Source organism: Carya illinoinensis, chromosome 1 (assembly GCF_018687715.1).
Source record: "Carya illinoinensis cultivar Pawnee chromosome 1, C.illinoinensisPawnee_v1, whole genome shotgun sequence".
Taxonomy (NCBI): domain Eukaryota; kingdom Viridiplantae; phylum Streptophyta; class Magnoliopsida; order Fagales; family Juglandaceae; genus Carya; species Carya illinoinensis.
In genome coordinates, this window is record NC_056752.1 from 40,996,774 (window position 1) to 41,023,403 (window position 26,630).

The 26,630-nt window shown below is 36.5% G+C and overlaps 2 protein-coding genes and 2 long non-coding RNA genes across 12 annotated transcripts; 3 read left to right on the forward strand and 1 right to left on the reverse strand.

Moving 5' to 3' along the window:
- The first annotated feature begins 36 nt into the window (after positions 1-36).
- Positions 37-9,198, forward strand: LOC122319358. Of its 6 annotated transcripts, XM_043137412.1 has the most exons (12): positions 37-368; positions 488-619; positions 796-1,221; positions 1,583-1,639; positions 2,696-4,983; positions 5,062-5,331; positions 5,405-5,485; positions 5,761-5,872; positions 5,962-6,028; positions 6,440-7,102; positions 7,210-7,247; positions 8,542-9,198. In XM_043137412.1, the coding sequence occupies exons 2-10, from the start codon at positions 544-546 to the stop codon at positions 6,534-6,536; spliced, it is 3,474 nt and encodes a 1,157-aa protein (XP_042993346.1). In that variant the 5' UTR covers positions 37-368; positions 488-543; the 3' UTR covers positions 6,537-7,102; positions 7,210-7,247; positions 8,542-9,198. The 6 variants fall into 6 exon arrangements, with proteins under 6 accessions (XP_042993346.1, XP_042993338.1, XP_042993329.1 ...); XM_043137404.1 differs by having other exon boundaries at positions 7,210-9,198; XM_043137395.1 differs by lacking the exon at positions 7,210-7,247.
- A 427-nt stretch (positions 9,199-9,625) lies between these two features.
- Positions 9,626-11,955, reverse strand: LOC122319390. The gene is made up of 2 exons (XR_006245070.1): positions 10,976-11,955; positions 9,626-10,106 (listed from the first exon to the last, which is right to left on the reverse strand). It is a non-coding gene; the product is annotated as an uncharacterized LOC122319390 (long non-coding RNA).
- A 1,850-nt stretch (positions 11,956-13,805) lies between these two features.
- LOC122302815 lies at positions 13,806-17,244 on the forward strand. Its single transcript, XR_006240525.1, has 6 exons — positions 13,806-13,934; positions 14,016-14,107; positions 14,184-14,273; positions 14,352-14,613; positions 14,691-14,780; positions 16,163-17,244. It is a non-coding gene; the product is annotated as an uncharacterized LOC122302815 (long non-coding RNA).
- Positions 17,245-20,390: 3,146 nt separating this feature from the next.
- On the forward strand, positions 20,391-26,450 carry LOC122319396 (bifunctional 3-dehydroquinate dehydratase/shikimate dehydrogenase, chloroplastic-like). 4 transcript variants are annotated; one of them, XM_043137452.1, is made up of 11 exons: positions 20,398-20,623; positions 21,081-21,316; positions 21,543-21,648; positions 22,415-22,642; positions 23,200-23,546; positions 23,879-23,942; positions 24,107-24,215; positions 24,363-24,506; positions 24,784-24,932; positions 25,976-26,138; positions 26,234-26,450. In XM_043137452.1, exons 1-11 carry the CDS (start codon positions 20,597-20,599, stop codon positions 26,272-26,274), a joined length of 1,614 nt encoding a protein of 537 aa, XP_042993386.1. In that variant the 5' UTR covers positions 20,398-20,596; the 3' UTR covers positions 26,275-26,450. The 4 variants fall into 4 exon arrangements, 3 of the variants coding, with proteins under 3 accessions (XP_042993402.1, XP_042993386.1, XP_042993393.1); XM_043137459.1 differs by having other exon boundaries at positions 20,399-20,623; positions 22,415-22,633; XR_006245075.1 differs by lacking the exon at positions 24,784-24,932 and having other exon boundaries at positions 20,391-20,623.
- Positions 26,451-26,630: the final 180 nt, after the last annotated feature.

Consider the following 26,630-nt stretch of genomic DNA (forward strand, 5'->3'; position numbering starts at 1 on the left):
GGGACGGGGAGGGTTTGTCTTGGAGCGTTGCACTGCTTTCCAAATGTAACTTCTGGTAGCTGATAAAATAAAAAATAAAAAATCGGAAGGACTTGGAAAAACTTTTGGAATGTTGAAGAAATGAAGTATTCAACTAGACAAACACTACACGCAAAATCGGTTTGTCTTCTGCTTAGTGAAATCCAGTGTAATTTTCAACTTTGTCAGAAAAATCAGCACAGATTGGAGCGAATTTTCTCCAAAAGTTCTCCCCACTGCATCACATCCTCGATTTACCTCTCTCTGCCGCTGTCTCTTTATTGAGTATATTTTCCTTTTTGATCTTCAGTTTTCCCCCCGTTAATCTCTCTTCATCCCATTGATCTTCGGTAACTCCCAAACTTTGTGATTTGTTTTACTCTAATTTTGATTATCTGCATTACAACTACCATGGGGGAAAAAAGTTCATTTCTTTGTGGGTTTTATGAAAATTTGTTCCTGTTTGCAGGTGATTTGAAAATGGTTTCGCTTGGGAAGCACGCTCGTTAAATTAAATTAGTCAGGATGGAGCCAAATGTCAATACTCCCGATATCCAGACCCAGTTCCTTGATAGCCAATATTCGCCTCCTTCATTTTCTGGTACGGTTTTAGTGGTTTTTGGGCTTTGATTTTGTTGTTATATATGTCAAGTTATATGTTATATTAATTATAAACATATTGAAAATCTTCCCTAACAAACATTTTATTCCTATTAGCCAATTTCATTCCTATATTAATTCTTTAAGTAATTAAACAAATATGATCATTTGGAAAAGTAGGTGGAAAGGTTGAAACTGGGGATGCTGATGAATTGAAATATCTGGAAAGCACTGTGCCTTTTGATGCTACTGTTACCACTGACGATGCATTTGGCACCCAATTAGTGAATCTCGCTGGGGAAACCCAAGTATTGAGTATTGCTGGCGAAACCCAAGGATATGATGATGCCAATTGCAGTGAAAATATGGCCACCCAGTTATTTGACGTGTTTGATAATCAAGTTGCTGGTGTTATGGAAGGCAAAGGAACAGAAGAAGCTGAAGATTTTCGTGATAGTGATGAGCAGTCTGATGATGAATCAATAAGAAGTGGCAGTGGCCAGTCTGTGGTTGGGGAGAAGATTTACAATTCTCTTCATGAACATCATAATAAGGGGTTATTGGAGAGATTTGATCCTTTACCAGATAAAGAGCATACTGCAGGTGAGTCTTTTTTTAGAACATCTGACAGGTTCTGAATAGATTTTTCCTGAAGCTCAATTTTGGTATGATTATATTTGTTATCTCATCCTGGTTTATTCTCTACCATTCAGATATGCTTTTGTTGAAAAAGAGAAGAGGAAAAATAAAACAATATTATGCATCATATGATTGACTTCTACTTTTTGCCAAAACTCTTATCATATGATTAATTGGGTGCATATGTGTTTGCATCAGTTTGTTAATGAGGAAAACTCAGCGGTTCAGCTAAAACTTTCTTTTGCCTCTATAAAATTCTGTATGTGGTATAGCTATTACCAGACTTGAAAATGAATATATTATTCTTTCACCGTTTGTCTTTCAGAACTCCACGTTTCAACTGCAACATGTGTGGTTGAAGGCAACCTAAAACCAAAACCTGGTACGTATTTATTCTGCTCCTGCAATGCATTTATAAAATATGCATGGTTTTGTCCAATTATATATAAGACTCCTGGAAACAGAACTTTTTCTAATTTAAATAAACATCTGGTAAGATCTCATATTTCATGTGATGTCATCACATACAAATGTGGGCATTGAATTGCCAGTTTCTGGTGAAATTGTCCATTTCTTTGTCATTTTATGGTTGTAATTGCTTTTGTCTCAGATTTTGCAGCTGTGAAATTCTGCAGATATGTTTAAAACTTCCAAAATATGCCACCTTTGATGCGGAAGCAATGCTGTTTTCAGTTGAGGAAGATGCTGTGGAGTAGCATGAATATCTTTTGTGTGCAATGAATCTGTTTTTAAAAAAGAAATAATAATAATAATAATAACCAAGCTATATATTTCAGCAAAAGAAGTCGATATTAAGCCACTAACTATTGTTTTGGTGTCTGGATCAGTCCACTTTTGTTTTCATGTTGGATTTTTGTACTGTCAGATCTTCATGTTACTTTTGACTATTGTCAACCTTTGTTGTCGTTTAATATTTTTAATGTTGTTTGTAGGGCTAGTTCACGTCTAGAGCTAATCAATGGTCTGTCCTCCAACTTCATTTCAACTGGGAACCCTGATTTTCTATGGACTACCGTGCAATTGATTTTTAAAAGAAATTACCTGAAACAAGTTGATTTCTCACTGCCAGAACCTGCCCCTGCTTTTGCTTTCTTATTCCAAAATAGGAATTTTCAGTCTACAAAAAGAATTAGAAAAATTTACTTTACAAACTAACGTGATTTGATGTGGTATTTCAGGTTGTATAATAATTGTAAAGTAGATCTTACATACCATGCACCAGTTTGCGAGCTTTCCTTTTGTAACTTTTTTGTAAACCTAGCAGTTCTCATTCCAGATATGGTAGATTGTGTATACTCTCTTGCCACTATAGGGAAGTTTAAAATGTATAGAATTTAGTCTGATGAATAAATATTTTATTAGAACTGTAGTGTCAATCCAGGGATTCTATTACTAATTGTTTCCTTGTTTCACATAGGACCTCTACGATTGGGGTTTACTTCAGTTCGTGTAGCATCATTGAGGGCGTCTGCTCTGGCTGCTCGCATGGCTTTGAAGGGAATCAACAATGGATCCTGTTCTCTCCCAAATAAGAATCAGTCTCTGGGAGTTGGTGAGGAAGTAGATCAGGAACATGGGCAATGCAATGGAAAAATGAGGGGGTCAAAGAATAAAAATGTATGGGTTGGCAGTAGAACCGCTAGAAAACTTTTTACTGAGGATTTGCATGATGACTGTAGAGGACTTCTTAACTTGAATAATGTTGAAGGAGAAGAGTTGCCTCATTTGCCTGCTTGTGATGATGGATTGGCAGGTTTAAGCTATGTGGACTCTCAAGAACCTGAAGAGTTATCGCAGGCCAATGCATTGAATTTTTTGGAAGGGTTCCTGAAAGATAATGTCGGGGAGATTGAACAAGCTGATCGTGTAAAGAAAATTGGGGGAAAATCAAATTCTGTCTCAAGTACAGAGGGCCTGCAAAGTTTTGCCAAGAAAGCCATTGATAGAAACATAATTGGAGAAGCAGCGATTTTTGACGGGGATGATAGTCATGAGCATGAAGGAGGTGGAGAAACCTTCTGCAGAAGAAAAGAAGAGTTTTTGTTTGGTAGAGGCCATGGAAGAAAATCTTTTACCCTACCCCAGAAGCCTGAAGGAAGCAGCCTAGATGAGTATAGAGACCATGAAGAAAATTTAGATTTCGATAACAATAGAACAGGTTTAGCTCATTCGGATTCAAAATTAATGTGGCATAACCCAAAAGTGAGTGACAAGACAGTGCAAATGATGAAATTGAAAAAAACTCTAGTCAGTGAGTCGGACAAAGAGTTTAGTGACCATCCCTGTGGACAGTCGGAGAATAATGTTAATGAGACAGATGTGTCAGAAATGTCAAACATAGGTTTTGATACGCAAATGGCTGCTGAAGCTATGGAAGCCTTGTTCCATGGTGAGAGCATTGCTAACCATGATGATAAAGATGTCTATCAAGGTAATGAGAACAATGTAAAGGGTTCCTGCAGAGGTTCTCTTGGAGGAAATACAAATAAGGTAATTCATTCAAGGCAACCCTTTTGTCGTAAGGGGGCAAACCTCTCTGATATAGGGTTTGCTTCACTAAAGAATTTGGAGAGCATGAGTGCCAATTCAAGAAAAGAGTCTTCAATTTCCTTGGAGAAACATTCTGATAATGTCAGGAAGCAGAGTGGAATTGATCTGGTCAGAAAACAATCGAAGAGGGTTCACTTGATTGCTGAAGAATGTCTTACTGCCAATGGGAATGGAAACTCGAAAAAAAAGATATCTAGGACTATTGAGAAAAGAAAAGCTGGAGGAGCTTTCGACAGAATTTGCACTAACGAGTCCAACAGATGTGATGAAAGTGCATTCCTAAGTGGAGTTAGTGCAGTTAAGAAGCGGCATTTACAAGGCGAGGTTGGTGCTCATGTATCTGTTTCTCGTCAAACTAGACAGTTATTGGTAGGTAATCATTTGAAGAAGGCTGAGAATGCATCTGGTGACGGTAGGGAAGAGCTGAACTATCCGATTGAGGTATGTGCCTTAATAGAGAAAAGCAATAGTAGTTCAGCCATACAAGCTTCTGAATTGTTGGAGGAAAGATCATCTATATCGGGCTCTAATCAATCCAGAAGAGTTAGAAGTATAAAATCAAGTCAACCCGATCTATTGGCTCCGGAGTTGATAGATTGTAACAATGGTTCTATAATTGATTCATTGAGATATCCCAGGAGGAGAAGATCTAATCGAAATATGTCTGGTCAGGAAAATGGATCGGATTGCTTAGATGGTGTACTTGAACCATCTGTTCAGTTGAAATACGTTAAAAACTCTGTATCCAAGCGCAAAAGGTCATGGGGTGATGCTAAAATTCCTTTTGTTGATTCAAACCTGAAGAAAACACGTTCAGGGCATGCTTCTGTATTTGGAAAGTCTGGTGATGTGGATGTCAAAATTATAATTACAGATCTAACTGATGCAAAGGCTAGAAAAGACTCTAAGAGAAATAGTGATGCAAGTTGCCCTTCATCAACTGGAAAGGTGAATTCCAGGTTGGATGAATCACCGAGGTCATGCAAGACGAACCTGTCAAAACCAAACCTTCTGAAAGAAATCCGTAGCTTAAGTGCTGCAGTCCCTGAACTTGCTTCTGTTTCAAAAGCTTCAAGGAAGAGGAGAGATATGAATGATGTTCGAATCTTGTACAGCCACCACTTGGATGAAGATATAATGAAGCAGCAGAAGAAGGTAGTTAGTGATTTCGTCTCCTTTTAGCAATGCGCAAATTGGTTTAACAATATCTTGCATGGTGTTCTTGTCTCACAGATTTTGGCTCGGCTAGGATTTTCCACGGTGTCTTCTATTATGGATGCCACACACTTCATAGCTGATCAATTTATTCGTACAAGGAATATGTTAGAGGCAATTGCTTCTGGAAAACCGGTAGTGACACATTTATGGCTTGAGAGCTGTGGACAAGCTAGCTGTTTCATTGATGAGAAAAACTACATACTGAGGGATGCCAAGAAGGAAAGGGAGTTTGGATTTAGCATGCCAGTTTCATTGGCACGTGCATCCCAGCATCCACTTTTGGAGGTAAATCATCTGAATTTGTCGGTTTAACAAGATCCATTGCCTTATCCAATCTCTACTGATGATATCTCCACAGGGTCAAAGAGTTTTTATTACCCCAAATATAAAGCCTAGTAAAGAAACAATTTCCAGTTTGGTTAAAGCTGTTCAGGGCCAGGTACACAATTTTTGCAGGTTTAATTGTCTATGATTATTAAGGTGAGCAGTGGTTTCACCTGGAAGTCGTTGTGTTCTTTCTTTTTATCTCTTCTCCTTTTTTGGAATTCTTTTGCTGTCTCACTCACTGACATGCCTGTAGATATAAATCTTGAATCTGTTCAGTTTTCTCCCGTTCTAATTTGAGCAGATAATTTCTGGTGACTTTAAATGAATTCAGATATGCTTAAAATTAATCGTTGTCTTGTTGCTGGATTCCTGTCAAATGCTCCCCAGGTGGTGGAGAGAACTTGCAGATCTACTCTGAAAAAAGTTGACATTCCAGAGAATTTATTGGTTCTATCTTGTGAAGAAGATTATGTTATATGTGTTCCTTTCCTTGAAAAAGGTTAGCAACAGTAACACATCATTAGTCTCAAAATAATCCATTCAAGATGCAAACTTCGCTAAGAATGGGGAATATTGCTTTACTTGCAGGGGCAGCAGTGTACAGTTCAGAGCTGTTATTGAATGGTATAGTCACTCAAAGGTTGGAGTATGAGAGGTTGGTTTTATTTTAGCTAGAGCATTACCTTTATGATGTTAAGTCAATGATTTCTGCATGAATAAATGCTTTTATCGAAGGTAGAAGATAGTTTAGCCGTCAACTTATCGATGTCTTCAATAATTTCTAGCATTTTCTTTTAAGAAGCAGAGTTATACTGTACATCTCTTGCCTATGGTCAGAAATTGTAACTTATGTTTCAATTGAGAGGCCAAATGAAATTGCAACTTACTGCTAAACTAGGTTATGGCTTGTGGCAAGTGTAATTTTCATATCATATATTTCTATTACAATTTTTCAAGTTTTATGATTATTTTTCTCCAAGTTCTCCTCTGTTGATGCTCTGCACTTGATCTCAATGCATAATTTCTACACTTTGAGGGTAAACGTTGGTTGCACTCCTGATTGCAGGCATCGCCTCTTTGCGGATCATGTTAGAAGGACCCATTCCACGGTGTGGATCGGAAAAGACGACGAACAGTTTCTTCCTGTGACTAAACATAAATAAGATTCATTTTTATTCATTGATTCCTTTGATTTTCCTTCTGGTTCTGCCTTTTAGGGCCATTTGGCTGGTAACAAGTGCTATGATCTGTACATAATATTCAAGAAGTTGTAAAATTTATGAAAAATTCTACCCAACCTCCGGTCCCCTGTTCGCACACCTTATGTGGCGAACCCGGTTCCTCACCCACGTCACGGTTCAGTCGCCCACTTCTGTCAGACTTCTCTCGCTCGAGTTTCTCTCACTCAACTCCTTACTTCTCCCTCTTTCTCATAACCAAGAAAATGAGCAAACAGCCTCTTCTCCCAAATCTCCCGCATGCAGACACCCACCCCAGCCAGCACCCTAGCAATAGATCACTCCCCCTCAACCCAGCCCCTCCACGTCTCTCACTCATGAAACCCTAGAAGATTCCGTCCTCACATCTCACCCAACCCCTTCTTCACGTCTCTCACCTATGACCCTTGATCTCGCTCTCAAACTCCATACGGTGTGTTGAGCTTTTGCTGCAAACTCCAGACGTCGAACACCAACGCTCACTCCGTACAGATCTGCCTCCTCACATCACGGTAACACACATTAGGCATTTTTCCCAAAATAAATTACAAAATTGGAGAGGTTTACTTTTATGTGACTATGTAGGCTGAGTATCGCTTCTTTTCCCCTTTTTTCTCAGGTTTTAATGGTTGTAGAGAAAAGGGGGGAAATTTTGTGGTGGGTATTGTTGGAGCTTGGATTGTTATTTAGATGTGGAAACTGGAAAAGGTTTACCTTTAGTGAAGTCTGTCAATATATAGTCTGTAACACACCCTGTGGGTTGTTTGGTAGCTAAGAAACTAAGGGAAAATTTTGGTTACTGCAGGATGGAGCATATTAATTTTTTAATAAGTTAAGCCTAATTAATGATCGAAAGAGGGCTGTTTAAATTATCACCATCATCAATAACATTATCATTTGCATGTCGTGAATGGAAAATATTTAATTTAAAGGTGGTCTGGATGTCTCTCTTCCTTTTGTTGATTTATTTGTTAGGTGGGAAATGAGGAAAATTGTGGTGATCAGAGACTTAGAGCTTAAATTATATGTTGAATAGAGGTAGGAGTTGATGAAAAGTTCACATTTTAGAGGTTAGTGTAATTGTCTGGTCTGAAGAGTTAAACTAATCTTTGGGTATTTTGTTTGGATGCTTTGGAAGTGATGATATATTTTCTCAATTTTGTAATTTAAATTTAATGACTGCTTTAAAGAGTTTGGTATAATAAGATCTCTACATTTTTCAAGAGTGTGTGTGTTTTGGTATCTTGCAAATGGACTTTAAAACTCTGAGTTGTGACTTTAAAACTTTACATTTTTCGTTTATATTCTTTTCATTGCATTCCTATTGGTAACTTCGGCCTGTGAAGAAGGGGGGAGGTGTTTTGTTGTGGATGTTTTCAAGTTCCTTATTGATTGATGTAGGAAATGCCAATTTTTTTGTGTTGATATATTGGCTTGAGTGTCCAGTTATAAGCAGAAGGATAAATTTTCAACCTTTACATTTACCTTGTTCTTACCTTCTGGTCGACATCTCGTCAAAGGGTGGTTCTTTTCCATTTGTTTGATATTTATTTCGTTCTTTATCTTGTTGGATACTGCTGCATGATCCACGGCCTGCTCAATTAATTAAGGCAATATAAAAAATAGTAAAACAAAGCAGTGAAATTACTTCAATTTTCAGAATGATTCATCACCCTTCCTTGACAAGAGACTTCATAATTGTTGCAACTTATTTTTAAAATGTTAGATTCTGTAGCATATACGGACAAGCAGCATGTAGCAAGAAGATTATGAATGAGGGTTCAATTCATTCCTATTCATGCTAGAAGATGAGAAAAAGGGGGAGGGTGAATGAAAGAAGAATCAGAAGATAAAATTCAGATTTATAGAATTTTTCTTATTTCGACTACCATGAAATTCTACTTCATTAATTTTTTAAACATATCAATTTACCTCCTCATGCTATATATAGGATGCCATGGATTCTCTGATGAGGGGAAGGATTGTTCTTGTCATAGCACACAGGCTTTCAACTGTCAAAAGTGCAGACAGTGTTGCTGTTATATCAAATGGTCAGATAGCTGAAAGCGGCACCCACGAGGAGCTACTTAGCCAGGATGGAATTTACACTACATTTGGAGACAATCACAAGCCCCAAGTACTGCACTATAGTTTAAAATTGTAGATAAAACTACACGCAGTAGCAATGAATCAAAATAATAAGTGAGGTCAAGTTCATTGAAATTCCAGTGCTGGCTTCTCCTGCATGCTTATTGTGTAGATCACGTAGATGAGTTCTTGTTCTCAAATTATTATCGAGTCCTTTTTTTGATAAATAAATTAATTATATTGATCAAAGAATGGCAAAGCCAGTTACACAACTCTGATGCCCTAACTAGGTAGGCAAATTAGAGACAAGAATTATTATTATCGAGTCCTCTTCCAACCTTGATCGGACTATAGTTGTATCGTGTTAGTTTGAAATGTAAATAGATTGTTTGGATTGTAACATGTATGCTATATGTTGTATGTGAAGAATGATGGCAACTTATTATGCTAAATCCATAGACACCATCACCTATTTACACATGATAGGTGGTTATTTAAATAAATTCCTATATTTAATCTAGTTTGAGATAATTTTCTTATGACTGCGAGTTTGCATTTGGAAAGATTTCTCCCATCCTAAGTACTTGCAAATGGCAATTTGTCTGGTCTAAGATGGCAAACGCAAATCAGCAAACCAAACTTACCACCAATTAGTGATACCACTACAGGAATACAATATTTCAGCAGAAGACTTCTTCTGTCATACAACTATATATACATACACATATCTAAATAGATTTTTTGTTTCTCTTTAAACTATGTTTTTATTCAATAATTGGCCGAGATGGAGATATAAATTAGCAACTCCACTTAATCAAATAAAATGCATTTGCCGGCTGGTTTTAACTTATAAGTATTGGAATCTTGCACCTACTATTATTGTTCATAAAAGAAAAATTAACAAGCAACAACAAACGTGGAGTTCCAGCACCTGAACCATCTTGGTATGGTGGGAGAGGTAAAATAGAATGTATTCAATCACTTTCAGCACCTAGCATAAGCAATACATTACAAGAAAAATTACATTCATCAAATCTGTAGAAGTACCCCAAAACGTGCACAAGAAAAATTACATCCAACAACTCTAACAATAAAAACTACATTCACCAACTGGAAAATAATTCTCCAACTCATCTGTAACCCATAATTCGCCTACACATTCACATCCTTCTATTCTTAAAATCAAGAGAATTACACCAAGGTTGGAAACAATAATTCTCAAACCACTACAAACTTCAAAATACCAACTTCGAATATAACCCAATGCCAAACAGATTACGCTACAAATTCAAAATTCTCAAAATTCTTCAACTTCCAATTTGTCAGCTGCAGTGACATAGTTCCATCAAAATATGCATTATTAAGTGAGCATCAATCCTCTTGTTGGAAAGCAGGTCTTTGAACTTCTAGTATCTTTGCATGTTGAAGCTTTATTGTTTATACATGTATCAACAAAGGGAAAAAAGGCACGATAATAATACATACACTAACAGCTACATATATACCTGTAGCTACAATCCGCTAAAAAAAAATCTCATTTACTAGTATATAACACTAACAGGTATGCAAATTCAGGGGGACTGAATTGCACTAAGTTCCAAGTGGCACGCATGACATATCTTGAAGGTATTAACAATAGAAAACTAAAACATCAAATTTGAAGAGCAGCCCATATTATTCTTTCATATGTATCAATTAAATCTAACCACGTGCCTCTTCAACCACATCATTATTTATTCTTTAATGGCGGAATATTTTTCTTTGTTCCATATTTGCGATCATTGTTATAATTTCTAATACCTTTAGTATCAATGTTGATTTGGTCTTTAATTTTGTGACAAAAAACCAAAATAACATTCCAAGAATCTAATACTAAACATATTTGACAAATTTTTATCCAAAAGAAAAAAAGAATTTTCATTCTCATTGCTCACTTTCACAAAATATAAAAGTACACCCATGAATTTTAGTTATAGAATTATACAATGCTCTCTATTTTACACTACACGATATAATTCATCTTCTTGCTAATCATTGAATCACATCCGCAATTTCAAGTGAAATGAAAATGAAAATAATCATGTTCCTTGGCCAAAACTTTATAAGAATTCATGCTTTTTATTTACTTAAAAGACAAAATCAGCGATCATTAAAAGACAAAATTTCTTCAGAGGATGGAAATACACAGGTAAATATGGGCAATAGGTAACTCAAAGGAGCTATATCTGCATTGGACATTATTGAGGCAACAACATCCTCACACCAAAAGATGCAGCGCAACAAGGAGCACTACCAACCTTGAATCTTCTAGAAGAACCCTCTGCAAGCACGACTCGCAGCATGCCATCTGTCAAGACTCCAGAATATTCTTGTATAACTAAAACTAACTAAGTCAATGTGAGCTGTAGGATCAATGCATGTAATCTGATTTGTCCTTAATTGAATATGTATATATGCACTGTGAAAACTGTTGTATGACGGAATGGAAACGAAATACAAAAGAGAAGGTTGAGAATCTGTTTTGCTCTCAGACTTTGTGTAGAGCACCTAGAGTGCATTTCTTCTTCCTCTGTTTTTCTTGTTTTATCAGACATATATACAAGTTTAGACAGAAACATAATACATGCCAAACACGTCCATATGCAGTAAAAAAATGTTGAAGATAATTTGTAGTTTGGGTTTGTAGCTTACATGGTGGAGGCACACCTACATACATACTGTGATGGGCTAAAAATTAAAATGCAAGTAATGAAGCACTTGAGAATATAAATGCATAGATATACGAGAAAATGAGCAAGGCATGTGGGAGATCACATTGTACAAAAAGTGAATTATTGATATTTTTAGTTGGGTCAAGTATTTACTTAAGTACTTGAATCTCACTCGCGTACCATCTGGAAGTAGAATGACTGTAACATAAACACCGGGTTCAACTTGTTCAATAACTTCTTTTTCTTCATTCCTCATTGTTGAAGAAAGCATGAATCTCACCCAAAATGGGCAACCAATTAAAGAAAAAAAATAACAAAGACCAACAAACAAAAAGCCACAGATTCAAGAAACACAAAAACACAAAATATACGGGATGGTGGGAAATGGAAACGGAATGGGGAGAAAAATAAAAACCCTTCGGTCAGAATAGGCCAATGTTGGCAGCCCCAAACAGCGCCGTTCGGAAGACGAAAGCAACACCACGGCTTGTGCGACGAAGCTGTACGAAAGAGAACGCTTGGGGGTTGACGTTGGTGGGCGGGGTGGGATGCTAGGGGAGGGGGACGCGGGGGGATGGGGAACAATGGGGGGAAATGTAAAAATTAAATTTTATTAAAAAAAAAAAAAAAAAACACTCCAGGTAGGCGGTGTGCAGAGGTTGCGCGAGAGGGAGGGGAGCCTCCGCATACCACTTTTTTTTTTTTAAACTTTTAATATTTTTTTGAGTTTATTATTTTTAGATTAATTCAATTCTTTTATTTATTATTTATATATTAAATATTTGATAAAAAAAAATTAAAAAAAATGTGGTGTGTAGAGATTGTGTGAACAATAAGAAGTTGTATAAATTTTTTCCAAAATTTATTGTATGGTGGTCTGTTTTATCTAATTTGATTTCTTTTTTGTTCATTGCATAAGAATTTCAGATGCGAATTTATAATATTCAATAATTTGCCGAAGTACCGACCGTGTATTTCTCGGGTTAATTTTATAGGCAAGACATGAAAAAAAAAAAAAATTCTATTTACAAGTCCATATGTAAAACATGTTATTCTTATAATTAATATGATAAAATTTAATTTGTAAGATAAACTTAAAATTTAAATCTCTTGCCTATCAAATATTGTCATGTAAATCGTACGGAAAATATATTTTTCACATAGACTTATAAGTAGAATCTTATAATCTTTTATTGGATCCACCTTGGGTGTGAGGGTCCCGACTTTTTCCCCCAAATCAATTTTTTCGAATTTCAATCCATTCTAATCTCCCTCCAACTTTGCTGGAGCCCCTCCAGCTCGATTTTTTTTCCTTGGTTGCCGTCCACCGCCTGCCTTCTATTGTCTGCATTCAAGGTCACCCATTATACAAGAAACAGTCCCCTTTTTTTATCTTAAATTTTCTCGAGTTCTCTCGAAAAAGTCCAAAGAGAAACTCTAGTCCTCTTCTTCTTTATATGCTATATAATTCTTTTCTATTTAAAGAAAAACATTATGTTATTTTACATGTTGTCCCTAGCAGATCTTTTGTAGCTTGTGATTAAGTTAGGGAGCTGCTCAAGTTTCATGATCCGATTCACTATTTTCTTTGATGTCAGATTAGAATCTAGAATCGTTCTGGATCTTTTTTTCTATTTGTAAATTTTCATTATTTTCTGCTTAATTTCAATATTTAGCCTCTATGGCTTGTGGGTGCTTTTGTGATTGGTAGCGGCTCTTTTATTGGGTCATTTAATTCTCTCCCACTTATGGGTTTTTGAATTTAAGTGTTTGTGTAATTGGTTTAAGTAAAAAATAGCTTTCGATCCTAAGATTCACCATCGTGTTATGTAATTTTTCTCTGGATCCGAGTGTATAACATATGATTAATTTTACTTCGTAAAAAGTAATGCTTTATGTTGCTGGATACGATTTGTTGATATGATCTTACCCTCGAGCTTGGCATCTATCCAATTGAGACAAGGATGGACCCGTATTAATTATTTAGTCTTAACCGTATGTGCAGCAGTTACATTTGTGATGCATGTATTAATTATTTAGTCTAACTTTATGGTGATGCATGTACATATTGAGCCAATCTTTTTGGGAACACATTGATCTTATAGTGATTTCAATTCCCTCACATGGTAAAAGACACTTGTTTAAACAATTAATTCATTTGTTTTTTTCGCTGAGATTAAAATTTGATGATAAATATATATATATATATATATATATATTTTATAATTTATGTGTATGTATATATCAATGATTGTATCCATAAGTATTTAAACAAGTGTTATAATAATTTTATTTTATACTTTTGAATAATGAAATACTCTTGTTACATAATTTAAAAATAATAAATATGAACTTTATGATGATCATCTCTTAAAACTTGTTAAACTGTGAGTGTCAAATGTAATTGTAGTTAGTTTGAAGAAGTTTGAATTTACTTAATTTATTTCTTGTAATATCAATCTATAAACTCAGTTGAAATAGCGTGATGGACAATGAGGAAGATAAAAGGCCACCCATGTCTTCTACACCAATTCCATCGACTTAGGTATGATACATTAATATCATTCATAAAAAGAAGGTGTCTCGATTCCAATTAGTTCATGTATTTTTATTTGTGTATTGTAAGGATATTATGGTCTAGGAAATGCTTACTACCTGCCATTTATGATGCATCCAAATACATATCCGAATTCATATATATACGCATGGGCTAACCAGGTACATAGCTTTTTAAACTTTCAATTTTATCCTTGGAGTTCATTCTTATCCATTCTAACACTGTGCCTGATTACAGGCCCCACCAATGCCACATTTTTCAACAACGTTCATCTACCCTCCGTCGACTAATGCAAATGAGTCAAGCCGTCTTCAACAAACGATCCAGGTATATAGCTTTCTAAACTTTCATTTTTTTTTTCTTTAAGTTGTTTATTACCTGTTATAACATCGTGTCTGATTACAGCCCCCACCAATGCTATCTTTTCCAACAACGTTATCTATCCTTCATCGACTAATGCAAAGGAGTCACCCTCAGGCTGTGTTCAACCAACAAGCTAGGTTCTTCCTTTCTTTTCCTAAATTTTTGTCATTGAATATGAGCATTGTTACATATTCTAACACCGTGCCTGATATAAGCCCCCACCAATGCCACATTTTCCAACAACGTTCATCTACCCTCTGCTGACTAATGCAGAGATTCGGGTCGTCTTCAACAAATGACCCAGGTAGATTTTTTGCCTTACGTTTCAATTTTTTTCCTTAAATTGTTTATTACCTATTCTAACACTGTGCTTGATTACAGTCCCCACCAATGCCACATCTTCCAACGACGTTCATCTACCTTCCATCGACAAATGCAAAGGAGTCGGGCCATGTTCAACAACCTAACCAGGTTAGAATTTTTGCGCATCTTTTTTTACAAATGTTGTTATCCGTTCTAATATTGTACTTGATTACAGCCCCCTCCAATACCATATTTTCCGACAGCGTTCATCTATCTCCCTCAACCAATACGGAGGAGTCTGGCCATGTTTAACATCCAGGAACCATCTATTTTACATATCAAAATTTTACAACTAACTTCTTCAAAATACAACCGGGACATGTTCAACATCTAGGAACCCATCCATTTTACATACCAAAAATTTACAATCTAGTAACACTTGAGATCTCCCTTCACAACAAAAAGAAAAATACGCTAACATATTTTAATCTGAACTATCCATTTCCAACTAACTTCGACCAAAATACATTTATGGTCCAAGCCAACCAAAAATTATTACAATCGATAACACCCAATACATACATAAAGATATGCGTATACATCTATTCTGTACGACCCGCTTCACAATTTTCTCCTCTTGCTTGTAAAGAACTTTCTCTCTCTCAACTAGTTTATCTTCATTTTTCTGAACTTTATACTCACGCAGCAATACATCGTCCTCTATTTTTCGAATTGCATTCTCTCTTGTACGAATTTTGTCCTCTACCTGTTGAAATATATCTACTCATAAGAAGAATTGGCACTTTGCTTCTCCCTACAGTACAAAATGTATATTTGAACCAGGTTAAAATATGACACGTTAAAAAGCAATACAAAAATATTACAAAAAAATCTATGTTTTACCGTGTTGTATTTCGGGCATGCGTAAAATTTTCTTCTAGGATTTTTGTTAGTTTTGGAGGTCTTTAATGGGGCTTTCAAGCCACACCAACAGGTTAGTGATTCGAAAAAATCATCAACTACACATGATGATGCACTCGATGCCATAGGTTATCTATCTCAAAGAATGCACAAAAATGTTAAACCATTTCATGAAAGTAAGTAGAACGACCCTAATGTGATGTTCAACAAGCTGTTAAAATGTGATGTTAAATGAAATTTCGACAAAACAAATTAATAACTGCCAAATTTATAAGTGGTTTTGACTCGTGCATATAACTACCAAAATAGGAATCATATTCTCATTTGAGCAACCACAAGCTTAGGCGATGCTTCCTGTTTCACCTCTTCATTTCATTCACTACATACTTTGTTATCCATCAATATGACACTAGTGTTGAAATAGATTACACTCAAGAATTTAAATAAAACTAACTGATATGAGCATTACCAAAACCCAAAGAAACTGATCCTCACATTAGATTTGTTTTTAATCTTCTCTCTAGAATAACATTGTTTTAATTTACCTACTATTATTCATGTTCAGTTATGCCTCTAGTTTCTTTCTACTGCTAACAATGAATAATGTTTTGGGTTTATGTTGAACTCAGATATCAGGTGATGTTCCTGCAGTACTGAAGGCTTTGGAGGAGATTGGTTCTCAACTAAGGTCTAAATTGAATTTGGGATGGATAATACTTTGTCTTTAAGACTTTAATGAAACGTTTTTTTTTTTTTTTTGAAAATCAATGTTTATAATCCAGTTCCATTTTATTCAAGGAAAACCCACTGCGACAAGTGATTTCTATTAGCTCAGCATACAACTATATTGCAATCAGACCACCCCAACCATTCTTGGACCCAACTTTAGGTTATTGACTACATTATTGCTAAAAACCCTTAAAAATGTTGAGGACCTTTGCATTTGTTTCAGCTGCTTTATGTATATTTTTTTCCCAAGTCTATGGTGGGAAAGGTGAACAAAAGCATCGACAAATTCAATTTTCTGGTAGCACTCAACAGGTATGTCCATCTTTCTTGGTTATATAATAATCATTTGTTAATACCACCAAAATGATGACAGAAACCATTTTTCTCTTGTTAATACTACAAGAGAAAAATGAAGGATAACTTCAAGAGCAAAAACACAACCTCAGAAACCACAACATTACTAATGAAAGCGAAAAAAAATACATTTTATTTAATATTAAAACTCCATAAACATTTTTCCCACAACAAGAGCAAAATGAGGGGGTAAAATCCAACTTTCAAGAGTAAAACCACAACTTAGAAACCATATCTCCAAGCATTAATAAACTAAAAAAAATAAAAACAACCAAAGTGAGAAATGGATTACCTTACTGTCATGGAGTGGAAGACATACACCAACAGGGATGAAGGTTTTTTGCGATTTTGGAAGTGAGAGGAGCAAAATGGGAAGGAGATTTTTGTGATTCGGAAGTGAGAAGAGCAGAATGGGTCTTAGAATGGTTTGCGATTGCGATTTGAGGCTTATGAAGGAGACGAAGGTTTTATGCGATTCGGAAGTGAGAGGAGCATGGGTCTGTGATTGCGATTCTATACGACCTGGGTTTTCTATGATTTGAAATTTATTGGAGCATAATGGTTCACCATTGATTCGGAAGTGAGATTGCGATTCCACCCAATGATGAAGGTTAAGGTTTTCTGTGAGGAAGCTGAGAGGAGCATAATTGGTTTGATAGGAGAGGAATCGTGTTTTTGATGGCTCTCAAATTTTTTTTGGGGGGGGGGGGGGGGAGATGGCTTTCAGACCGTGAATGAGAAACCGTGTAAGCGATAAATCATGACATGGCAGTCAGACCGGGTTCGCCATGTCACAGTATGGGGTGTATGCAGAAGGACTGGCTTCAGACTAGATTTTCTTCTACTCAAACTGTTAATGCTCTAACCATGTCACAACCCCCAAGAGAATTTCCTGGGACCACACCTCGACACAACTCATGGAGGGTCAGGACAGTCACATAGCTAGCCTGCTTGCATGCCTTGACTCAGACCATGACATGCAGCATGCAACCATGGAAGCTACTGGCCGCGCGCAAACCATGTGTGTAGGCTTGCGTGTGCCCTTGAGCGTGCACCTGCGCGCATGCATGCGTGCCCCAACACCACTTAGCGAGGTTAGTAGCGTGCCCTCACATGCATGCTATCCAGCGCATTGCTCCAGCCTGTGCCTTGTAGGGGAGGCTGGTGGCATGCCAACCAGCGCACGGATTTGGCCCGTGCCTTGCGGCCCCATAACCCAGATCGTTAGCTTGGGCCATGCATGCTCATCGCCTAGGCCACCAGCTCGAGCCATGCAGGACCACTGCCCAAGCCACTTGACTGGGCACCACAATAACAGCACAACATCACCCTCTGCCCACCATCAGGCCTAAGCTTGCCACCATGCCATGCCCACCATCAGCAGGCCATGCACAGCGCCATGTTGTGCCCACAACTAGACCAACGCGTGGCACCATGCCATGCTATGCAGCGAGCCGCAGACTAGACCATGACTAGCCTAGCCGTGGACCATGCACCACCATATCCCACCATGGGCCTTACATGCCAAGGCCCCCATGACTAATTTATCTATTTTTATTATTTTTATTTATTTATTTTAATTTGTCTAGGGACCTTTTGGGATTTTCCATTTTGTAAACTCTATAGATAGGACCCTTAGAAATTTCATTAGGATCTTTTGGCATTTTAAACATTGAGTGGCCAGCCATAGGGCTTGGAGTTTATTATTTTCGGTGCATCTTGCATTTGGGCTCTTTTGGGGTGCAATTCGTGAATCCCCAAGGAGATGATCACACCTTACAATTCGTGAATATGTGTGATTCAATTTATTTTTTAATGTATTTGAGGTTTCCATTCAATTCTTTGTGCAATTCTTGAATCAAAGATTGTTTGGTTCCTTTGTTCTTTTCATTTTCTATCTTTGTGAAGAGGCTGAATCCTCCATTGGGATTTCGGTTTGTGTGGTGGATTGCAAGATCTCTTGTATTCATGTGTTTTCTCACATGTTCATAAGATTTTCTTAAAGTTTCTTGAAGAATCCCTCTTCCCAAACACATATTTCGGCCTGCCCTATCTTTTGCCTTTCCCACCACCTTCAATTGCCTCAAACCACAAAATCCTAAGCTCTCATCAAGCTCTATATGCCACCCTCAAATTCTCATAGCCAAACAAGTCCATAAACCCTAGATCTCACCTTGAAGAATTCGGCCATAGCCTCCTTGGCTTGGCCGAAACCCTAGATCCTATTTTTTCTCATTTCCATTTTCCTCCCATTATTTGATTGGTCATCATCCTTTGATTGATTGACTCAAATTCCATTTCCCTCCAAAACAATTCAGCCCCTTATCCATCCCGTTCATTTTCGGCCAACCCTAGTCCATCTAGATCTCAAGATCTCAATTCATACATTTTAGGAATTACACAATTCCTAACTTTTAGGATCTCCACAAGCCACATTTGCTCTAGCCGTGTACACCCACTAGCCTTGGCCGAACCCTTTATCAAACCTAGCCTCAATCACTCATCTCTAAACCCTAACTAAGATTGCCCTTCATCCAACCCTAGCACACAAGTAGCGCCGAGCATACCAAGGGTCACTTAGCCGTGCACCATCATCACCCAAACAGTGATCACCTAGCCCAAACACCATCCATACTTCCCACTATTAAACCCTAACCTCATCACACCCAAGCTCCATTTGAGCTACACGTGATCTACACCAAGCAAAGGAGTCTTATCGATCACTAAAGGAGCAATAAGGAGAGAATCAGACCCTTAGTGTTGGGAGACTTGACCGAGGTCCCCACCAAACCATCTGTCCACGATGCAGCAGCAACTTTTGAAACTACTTCACAACCAACAATTAGGGGTCGATAAATTCAATCGGAAATCTCCTCATTTGTTTGGTTAGACCCCATTCGAAACTTGACTAATTTTAAGCTGAGTCTAATATCTAAATACTCAATTCTCAACTCATTAAACTCATCTCAACACATTTTATATGTAAGATTCACAATTTTTTTTCAACTCAACCCTCTTTATACAGAGGATCACAATATTTTTCAACTTCTCATAAATATATCTAAACTTATCTTAATTTTATCCGAACTCGAGAGTCTAAGTGAAATAACGATAGGTACATGAAGTTGATAATATGATATTTATTGTTCATCTAATTATGTTCGAAATATTATATAGCTAATTCGACATGTCTTTCTGTTTTTCATTTGAAATCCTTAAGGTTCGTACTTTCCCCTCAAAACAAAATGAGTTTTGTTACGTACAGGCAAAGTCGCGTACTAATTTGCATATTAATAATATTGATTCATTTATATTTAAAATTTAAATTAATATTATTTTTAATAAAATCTACTTTTTAACCAATCATATTAGATTAGTATATATATTAATGCACAATTATACCTATAATTAGATTTTTCCAAACAAAATAAAGCCAGAAAAGAAAGATCCTACCAAGTGTCCTAGTCATAAATGTTTGAGAATGATTTAACTTAAGAAGTGGGCAAAGCATAAAAAGGAAAAAAAAAATAAAATCTCGAAGAAATAAGAAAATGTGGAAAAAGAAAACATTCTCGGATTCTTAGAATAAAAGAGATATAGATCGATGAAAAAGATCTTATAATATTTACAAAAAATTTAATACTGCTCCAGAAAAATCATTTAGACTAAATTAATTCAGACAATAATATACTTTAAAGATTAATCACTAGTTTCATTTGCAACAGAAAAAAAAAAAGTTTCAAAATGCTCAACGAACTCAACAGTCGACACGCAGAGCAAAACAAAAGGTCCAAATAAGCGGGCACCATCAAACATAGTCGGACGACAAACCACCCAACTCCTTTACTAGTCTACTGTGCGCTGAGTTATTGACCTCTCTCTCTCTCTCTCTCTCTCTCTCTCTCTATACATGTTTTGTTCAACAAACTACACACGATCGTAATCTCTATTTGCGAGAGCGCGAGTCGATCCCGAGAGAAATGGCAATGGAGTCGAGCAACGTTCTGGTAACTCTTACTGTAACTCCTCTATTTGTTCACTTCGCTAATTTTCTTTTCTTTTCCGCAAAACTTGCAGGAAACTATTAAATTCACAATCGAGTCCCTTACGGACGTGTAACTAGTCTGCAGATTCGAACGTTCTCTCCGTAGCCAAACGGATTTTATTATTATTATTACTACTTAGTAGTTTTGCGTATTCATTTCTTCGCCTTTTGCTTTCTTTCCTGTTTTGTTACTATTTTTTTCTAACTTTTTCACTTGTTTTTTCAGCAACCAAACAAGCATCTAAAATCTGAAATGTTTTTTTATTGCGATCAATTTAATTAGCTGCATTGTTTTCCGCTTCCTCATTTAAAATAAATTAAAAAAAAAACTGATATTCAAATCACTACATAATTATAGTAGTAATTGTCTGAATTTTTCGTCACTTTCTTTTCCTCGCTTTTATTTGATTTAATTTCAGCTTGCTTCTTCTTCTGCCCTGAAAATGGCAAGAGGAGGAAGGAATAGTCCAACTCTAGTTTGTGCTCCAATCATAGCGGAATCGGTGGATAAGATGGTGGTTAATATGGAGAAGGCAAAACAAGGTGGTGCTGACCTTGTGGAGATCCGATTGGACAGTTTGAAGAACTTCAATCCTCATGAAGATCTCAAAAACCTTATTAAAGAGTGTCCGTTGCCCACCCTATTCACTTACAGGTCCACAACTGGGAATTTTTTTAAGATTGATCTGTTTATGCTTTATATGTGTTTGTTTCAAAAGTCCATATAATACTATCATGATATGTTTAAATTCTATTTTTCTTTAAGAAGATTTTTCATTTGGTTGAATGGGTGAGCATCATCGGGAGGTAATATATTTTGATCTTGTTACATAACTTTGAAGAGCCAGCATAGACCTGTCTGACTTTATGTACTTTTCTAGACCGAAATGGGAAGGTGGTCAGTATGATGGTGATGAAAAGATGCGATTGGATGCCCTTCGATTAGCCATGGAGTTTGGAGCTGATTACATTGATGTTGAGATTCAGGTTGCTTCCCATTTAATATACAAATCAAATCAATTCAAATAGTGGCATGATTATGTTAACAAGGAGTTAGGATCTATGATTTAAGCAACAACTAAAAGATTTTTTCTCCCTACATATATATTTTAAAATATAAAGTATGCTTTGGACAACATATTTATATAGTATCAATCTAAAATGTAATGATCCAGGGAAAGTCCCAGCCACATCTTCTCTATAAACCCAACAATTTAGTCAATTTGAAGCTGACCTAGAATCACTTATGAAGTCTAGTTTCACCTAGTAAGCAGCCAATGCAGGACTTAGCACCCATGACTACCTTTATAACCTACCCATTATATGAGTTATCCATATTCCCAATGTGGGATAGAGGTGTTACACAAACAGCATCCATTGCGTAATCGATTGCTCAGTGCTCTTTGCTCATTTTATTCTTAATTCTTATACGATTGGTGACTTCTAAACGAGGGGGACATATTAGCATTTTCTCACTGAACTAAAAGCTTGAATGGCAGAACTTAAAAAATAAAAATAAAACAATTTTTTTGAGTCCTACTAGTAGCGAAGTTTCATACAAGATGTTGTATTATGATCTCAATGTAATGTACCAAATTGTTGATAAACTTGTCAGAATATCTTCCAATGCCGCTTATATCATTTGTCATTTACCAAGGGCTATTTACAAGATGTTTAATAGTAGTTATCTGTCCTACTTTACTAGGATAATAAACTTCAAGTTATCTTCACTTCCATTATCTGCTTTTTGAAGGTTGCTCGTGAATTCAATGATTCCATTTATGGAAAGAAGCCTGAAAAGTTCAAAGTCATTGTATCCTCTCACAATTATCTAGATACTCCGTCTGTGGAGGACCTTGGCAACCTTGTGGCAAGAATACAAGAAACGGGTGCTGATATAGTGAAGATTGCAACAACTGCGGTGGAGATCACTGATGTGGCACGTGTTTTCCAAATAACTGTGCATTCTCAAGTAAGCAGCGTATGTATTACTGAAATCACGTTTTAAAAATTTAACCTAAGTCTATAAATTCTCTCCATCTTCATTGAAATTTATGTGATTGTTCTTCTCTATAACCTTAGTCCATAATTTCTCTCCTTCATCATTGAAATTTATATCATTGTTTTTCTTGCTAACATTTATAATTCCACCAGATATAAATCAAGGTTGAATGAGTCATATATGGATTGTGTGAATGGTGAAAGGTGCATAAATGATTGATTGCTAGAAGATTCCACTTTAAACCTACCAAAATTTCACTGCATATGACTCATCTTTGCTTAATAAGACTGGGTTAATCATAAGGAAAATCTGGCCAATCATGTTATAAGGCTTTTGCCATCAGCCTTCTGAAGCAGCGCATTTGTAAGTTGGACTAGTAGCAATTTTGAAGCTAAATATCCACTTTGACCTTTTTCTGTTTCTATTCTGTTGCTTATTTATTTTTTGTTCTGAGCAGTAATGGTAGAACCACTTCACATCATGTATTCTTAGATTCTTCACATATTTATTTATTTATTTAATAATGGGAATTTCAGGTTCCAATTATAGGAATTGTGATGGGTGAGAAGGGTTTCATCTCACGGATTCTGTGCCCAAAATTTGGTGGGTTTCTCACGTTTGGTACCATTGAGTCAGGAATAGTTTCAGCTCCTGGTCAACCAACCATGAAGGAACTTTTACATCTATACAACTTCAGACTGATAGGACCAGATACCAAATTGTTTGGCATAATTGGGAAGCCCGTTCACCATAGCAAGTCACCTATTTTATACAATGAAGCATTTAAGTCAGTTGGTTTCAATGGAGTTTATGTACCTCTCTTGGTGGATGACGTTGCAAATTTTTTCCAGACATACTCATCTGCAGATTTTTCCGGATTCAGGTTTATTCTTTTTTGTTGAGTACTCTTTGAGTGGATCTATAGCATATTATTATATTTTTGTACGATGTGTTATTGGTCTACTTTCTTCAAGATCATAGCTTCGATAATTTCTTCTCTTTCAGTGGCCAAGGTTTTTGGAGGGTTGGGCCTTTTATTAGAGTGATGGGGTTTTGTCGCTTATTGCTTGATGGTGTTTTTGTTAGAAGTTGTACCAATGGTTTTGCTTTTATATATTAGAATACTGCTAGACAATTCTGTCTGACAGATTTTAGAATATATAATAACTCTATACTTGAAGCATGAGAATCCTTAAACTCTTTTTCTAACTGCAGTTGTACAATTCCTCACAAGGAGGCTGCTCTAAAGTGCTGTGATGAGGTCGATCCAGTTGCAAAGGTTTCAAAAATTCTTTTCATGTTTTAGTTCTTGTGTAATTTCCAAGCCCAAAATCTCTGGCATCAATAAATTAAATAAGGGTATTTGGGGGATGCCTTAGCTTTATTTGTTGTTTTTCCTATAATCAATGGTATGAATTGTCACACCCTAATAATATTTCGCAGTCAATAGGAGCTGTGAATTGCATTATAAGGAGACCTACTGACGGGAAGTTAATTGGCTACAATACTGACTATGTTGGTGCTATTTCTGCCATTGAAGATGGACTAAGAGGTATCTATCATGTTGTATGGTCAAAGAAAATATAAGTTAAAATGCATAGGTTATACACATAAGCTTCTACTCTCTCTCTCTCTCTCTCTCTCTCTCTCTCTCTGGTTTAACTTCAAGGTCCTCTGGATGATGTGTTATTCATTGTAGGTTCTCATAATAGTAACAATACTGGTGATTCACCCTTAGCTGGTAAGCTATTTGTGGTCATTGGTGCTGGAGGTGCTGGAAAGGCACTTGCTTATGGTGCAAAAGAAAAGGGAGCACGGGTTGTGATTGCAAATCGCACATATGGTAAAGCTCAAAAACCTTTCAAAAAATCTTTATGGAGTTTGATAACTTTAGCCATCAGATTTCTGTGCTTTCAAGTTTTCTATCCATCCTATCTATGGCACTGGCATCTTAAATGCATGCAAAACAGGGAGTATCCATGCATCACATTTTGTCCGTGCTTGTAATTGACAGCATGTTTACAATATGAATGCTTCCCCACAACTTCCAGAATACCATTTCTGAGGTTTATAGTTACTTCTATGGTGATTTCTGATTTATCCATTTATTTTGCTTCAAGACCGTGCCCGAGAGATTGCTGATACTGTTGGAGGAGATGCTTTATCTCTTGCTGATCTAGATAATTTCCATCCAGAGGATGGCATGATACTTGCAAACACAACATCTATTGGAATGCAACCAAAAGTTGATGAAACACCCATTCCTAAGGTCTGCCTCTCTGCCATGATGTTTCTGTTACATGCGATTGGTTTCCTTAGAGAGACACAGAGAGTTTGGGTCCCTTTGGTTTTGCAAGAAGCTACAGCAACTGACTGGTACCACTTCTTTAAAAGTGGATTTGGGACTGAACTGCTGTGTTGAGAAACCAAAATAATGAAAGTTGATACTGGGCTGCTTTGGGGCTTACCATGAACATTAACCAGAAAAGAAAAGAAACAAAGAACATGGAACATCTCAATTATTTTATAAATATTAGATGATAAAATTTATATGTTTTTTAATAAAATTCTTGTTTACTGATAAAAAAAAAAAACGTATGGACATTTCCTAATGTAACGATTAAGAAAAGCAATTTGGGTTGTTTGCTGGTGTGAAGGCTGAGCACCAATCAGTGTAAGTTCATAATTAGGGTAAGAATACAGGCTAAGATTATATTACAGGATGCTCTGGCTCAGAACTTCACTAACTCAGAACTTCAGTAATTTGGTTCTCATATAAGCCAAACAAAACCTACCCAAATTGTTTGGATGAAATTGTTTTGCCGTTTTGATCTAGTTCTAAATGCTTCCTTGCACTCTGTAGTAAGTGTGTCAGGTCATCATTTTCCCAGAATGAAACCAAAATGTCAACTATTTTAAACTAAACTCAATTCTTGTGTATTTTTGGATTGGCTTGGGCCCTTCAGTCCTGGGAGGGATTTTTAGGTATAACAATGACATTGAGCCTTGAAGTAACCAGGCAACGGAGCAGATAGTGGAGAAACTAAAAATAAAAATAAAAATGAATTCTCTACTCTTGTTTAATGCAAAATGAAAGGTCCTCATTAACAAACTAAATCAAATACTTTGAGATTGATTTTGTTTGTTCCTTATGATACACCAGGGAAGCTGTACATTGCAGTAGCGTTTTGTATCTGAGAAGATTGTCAGCACTTTAATGATTCACAATTTGCAGAAAGGCACCAAACTTTTTGTGATATCAATTGGCAATCACATTCGAAGCTAGAGAGTAATTGGCTTTCTGTTTTGCAGCATGCTCTGAGATCTTACTCACTAGTTTTTGATGCTGTTTACACCCCCAAAATGACTAGACTTTTGAGGGAAGCAGAGGAATCTGGAGCCGTAATTGTTTCAGGGTTGGAGATGTTCATCGGACAGGCATACGATCAGTTTGAGAGGTTCACTGGGTTGCCTGGTATGTTGATTGTAAATTGCTTCGTAATCAGTCTACTTCATTGGTTATTAACTGATTCTGTTCTATTGGCATTTTGTTTCTTTCTGCAATTGCAGCCCCGAAGGAACTTTTTAGGAAAACTATGGGAAATTACTAGAGGTTTGCTTGGCTACTCCTTTCATGTGGGCTTATTAAAGCTTCCCATGTAGCTCAATTTGAACTTCTTTTTTGTCTCTGTTTATTTGTTTTTGAGAGATTTAACGACAACTAGTTTCATCTCTTGCTGGCAATTATTTCACATGAATAATATTAAATTTTTATTTCTTTCGTTTATGTGCCACTCTCTTTCTCCTTCATTTGGTGAACCATATCTATCACAAAAATTAGTACTGCTACCTTTCTTTGTTGCATGCCAATGAGATGGCTTGGTGGCCGTCAATTGTCATAAAATGAGTACTTTTATCTTCTTTATCTTCTTTGTCTTCTTTATTGTTGGTCTAGCATCGTGGTTGC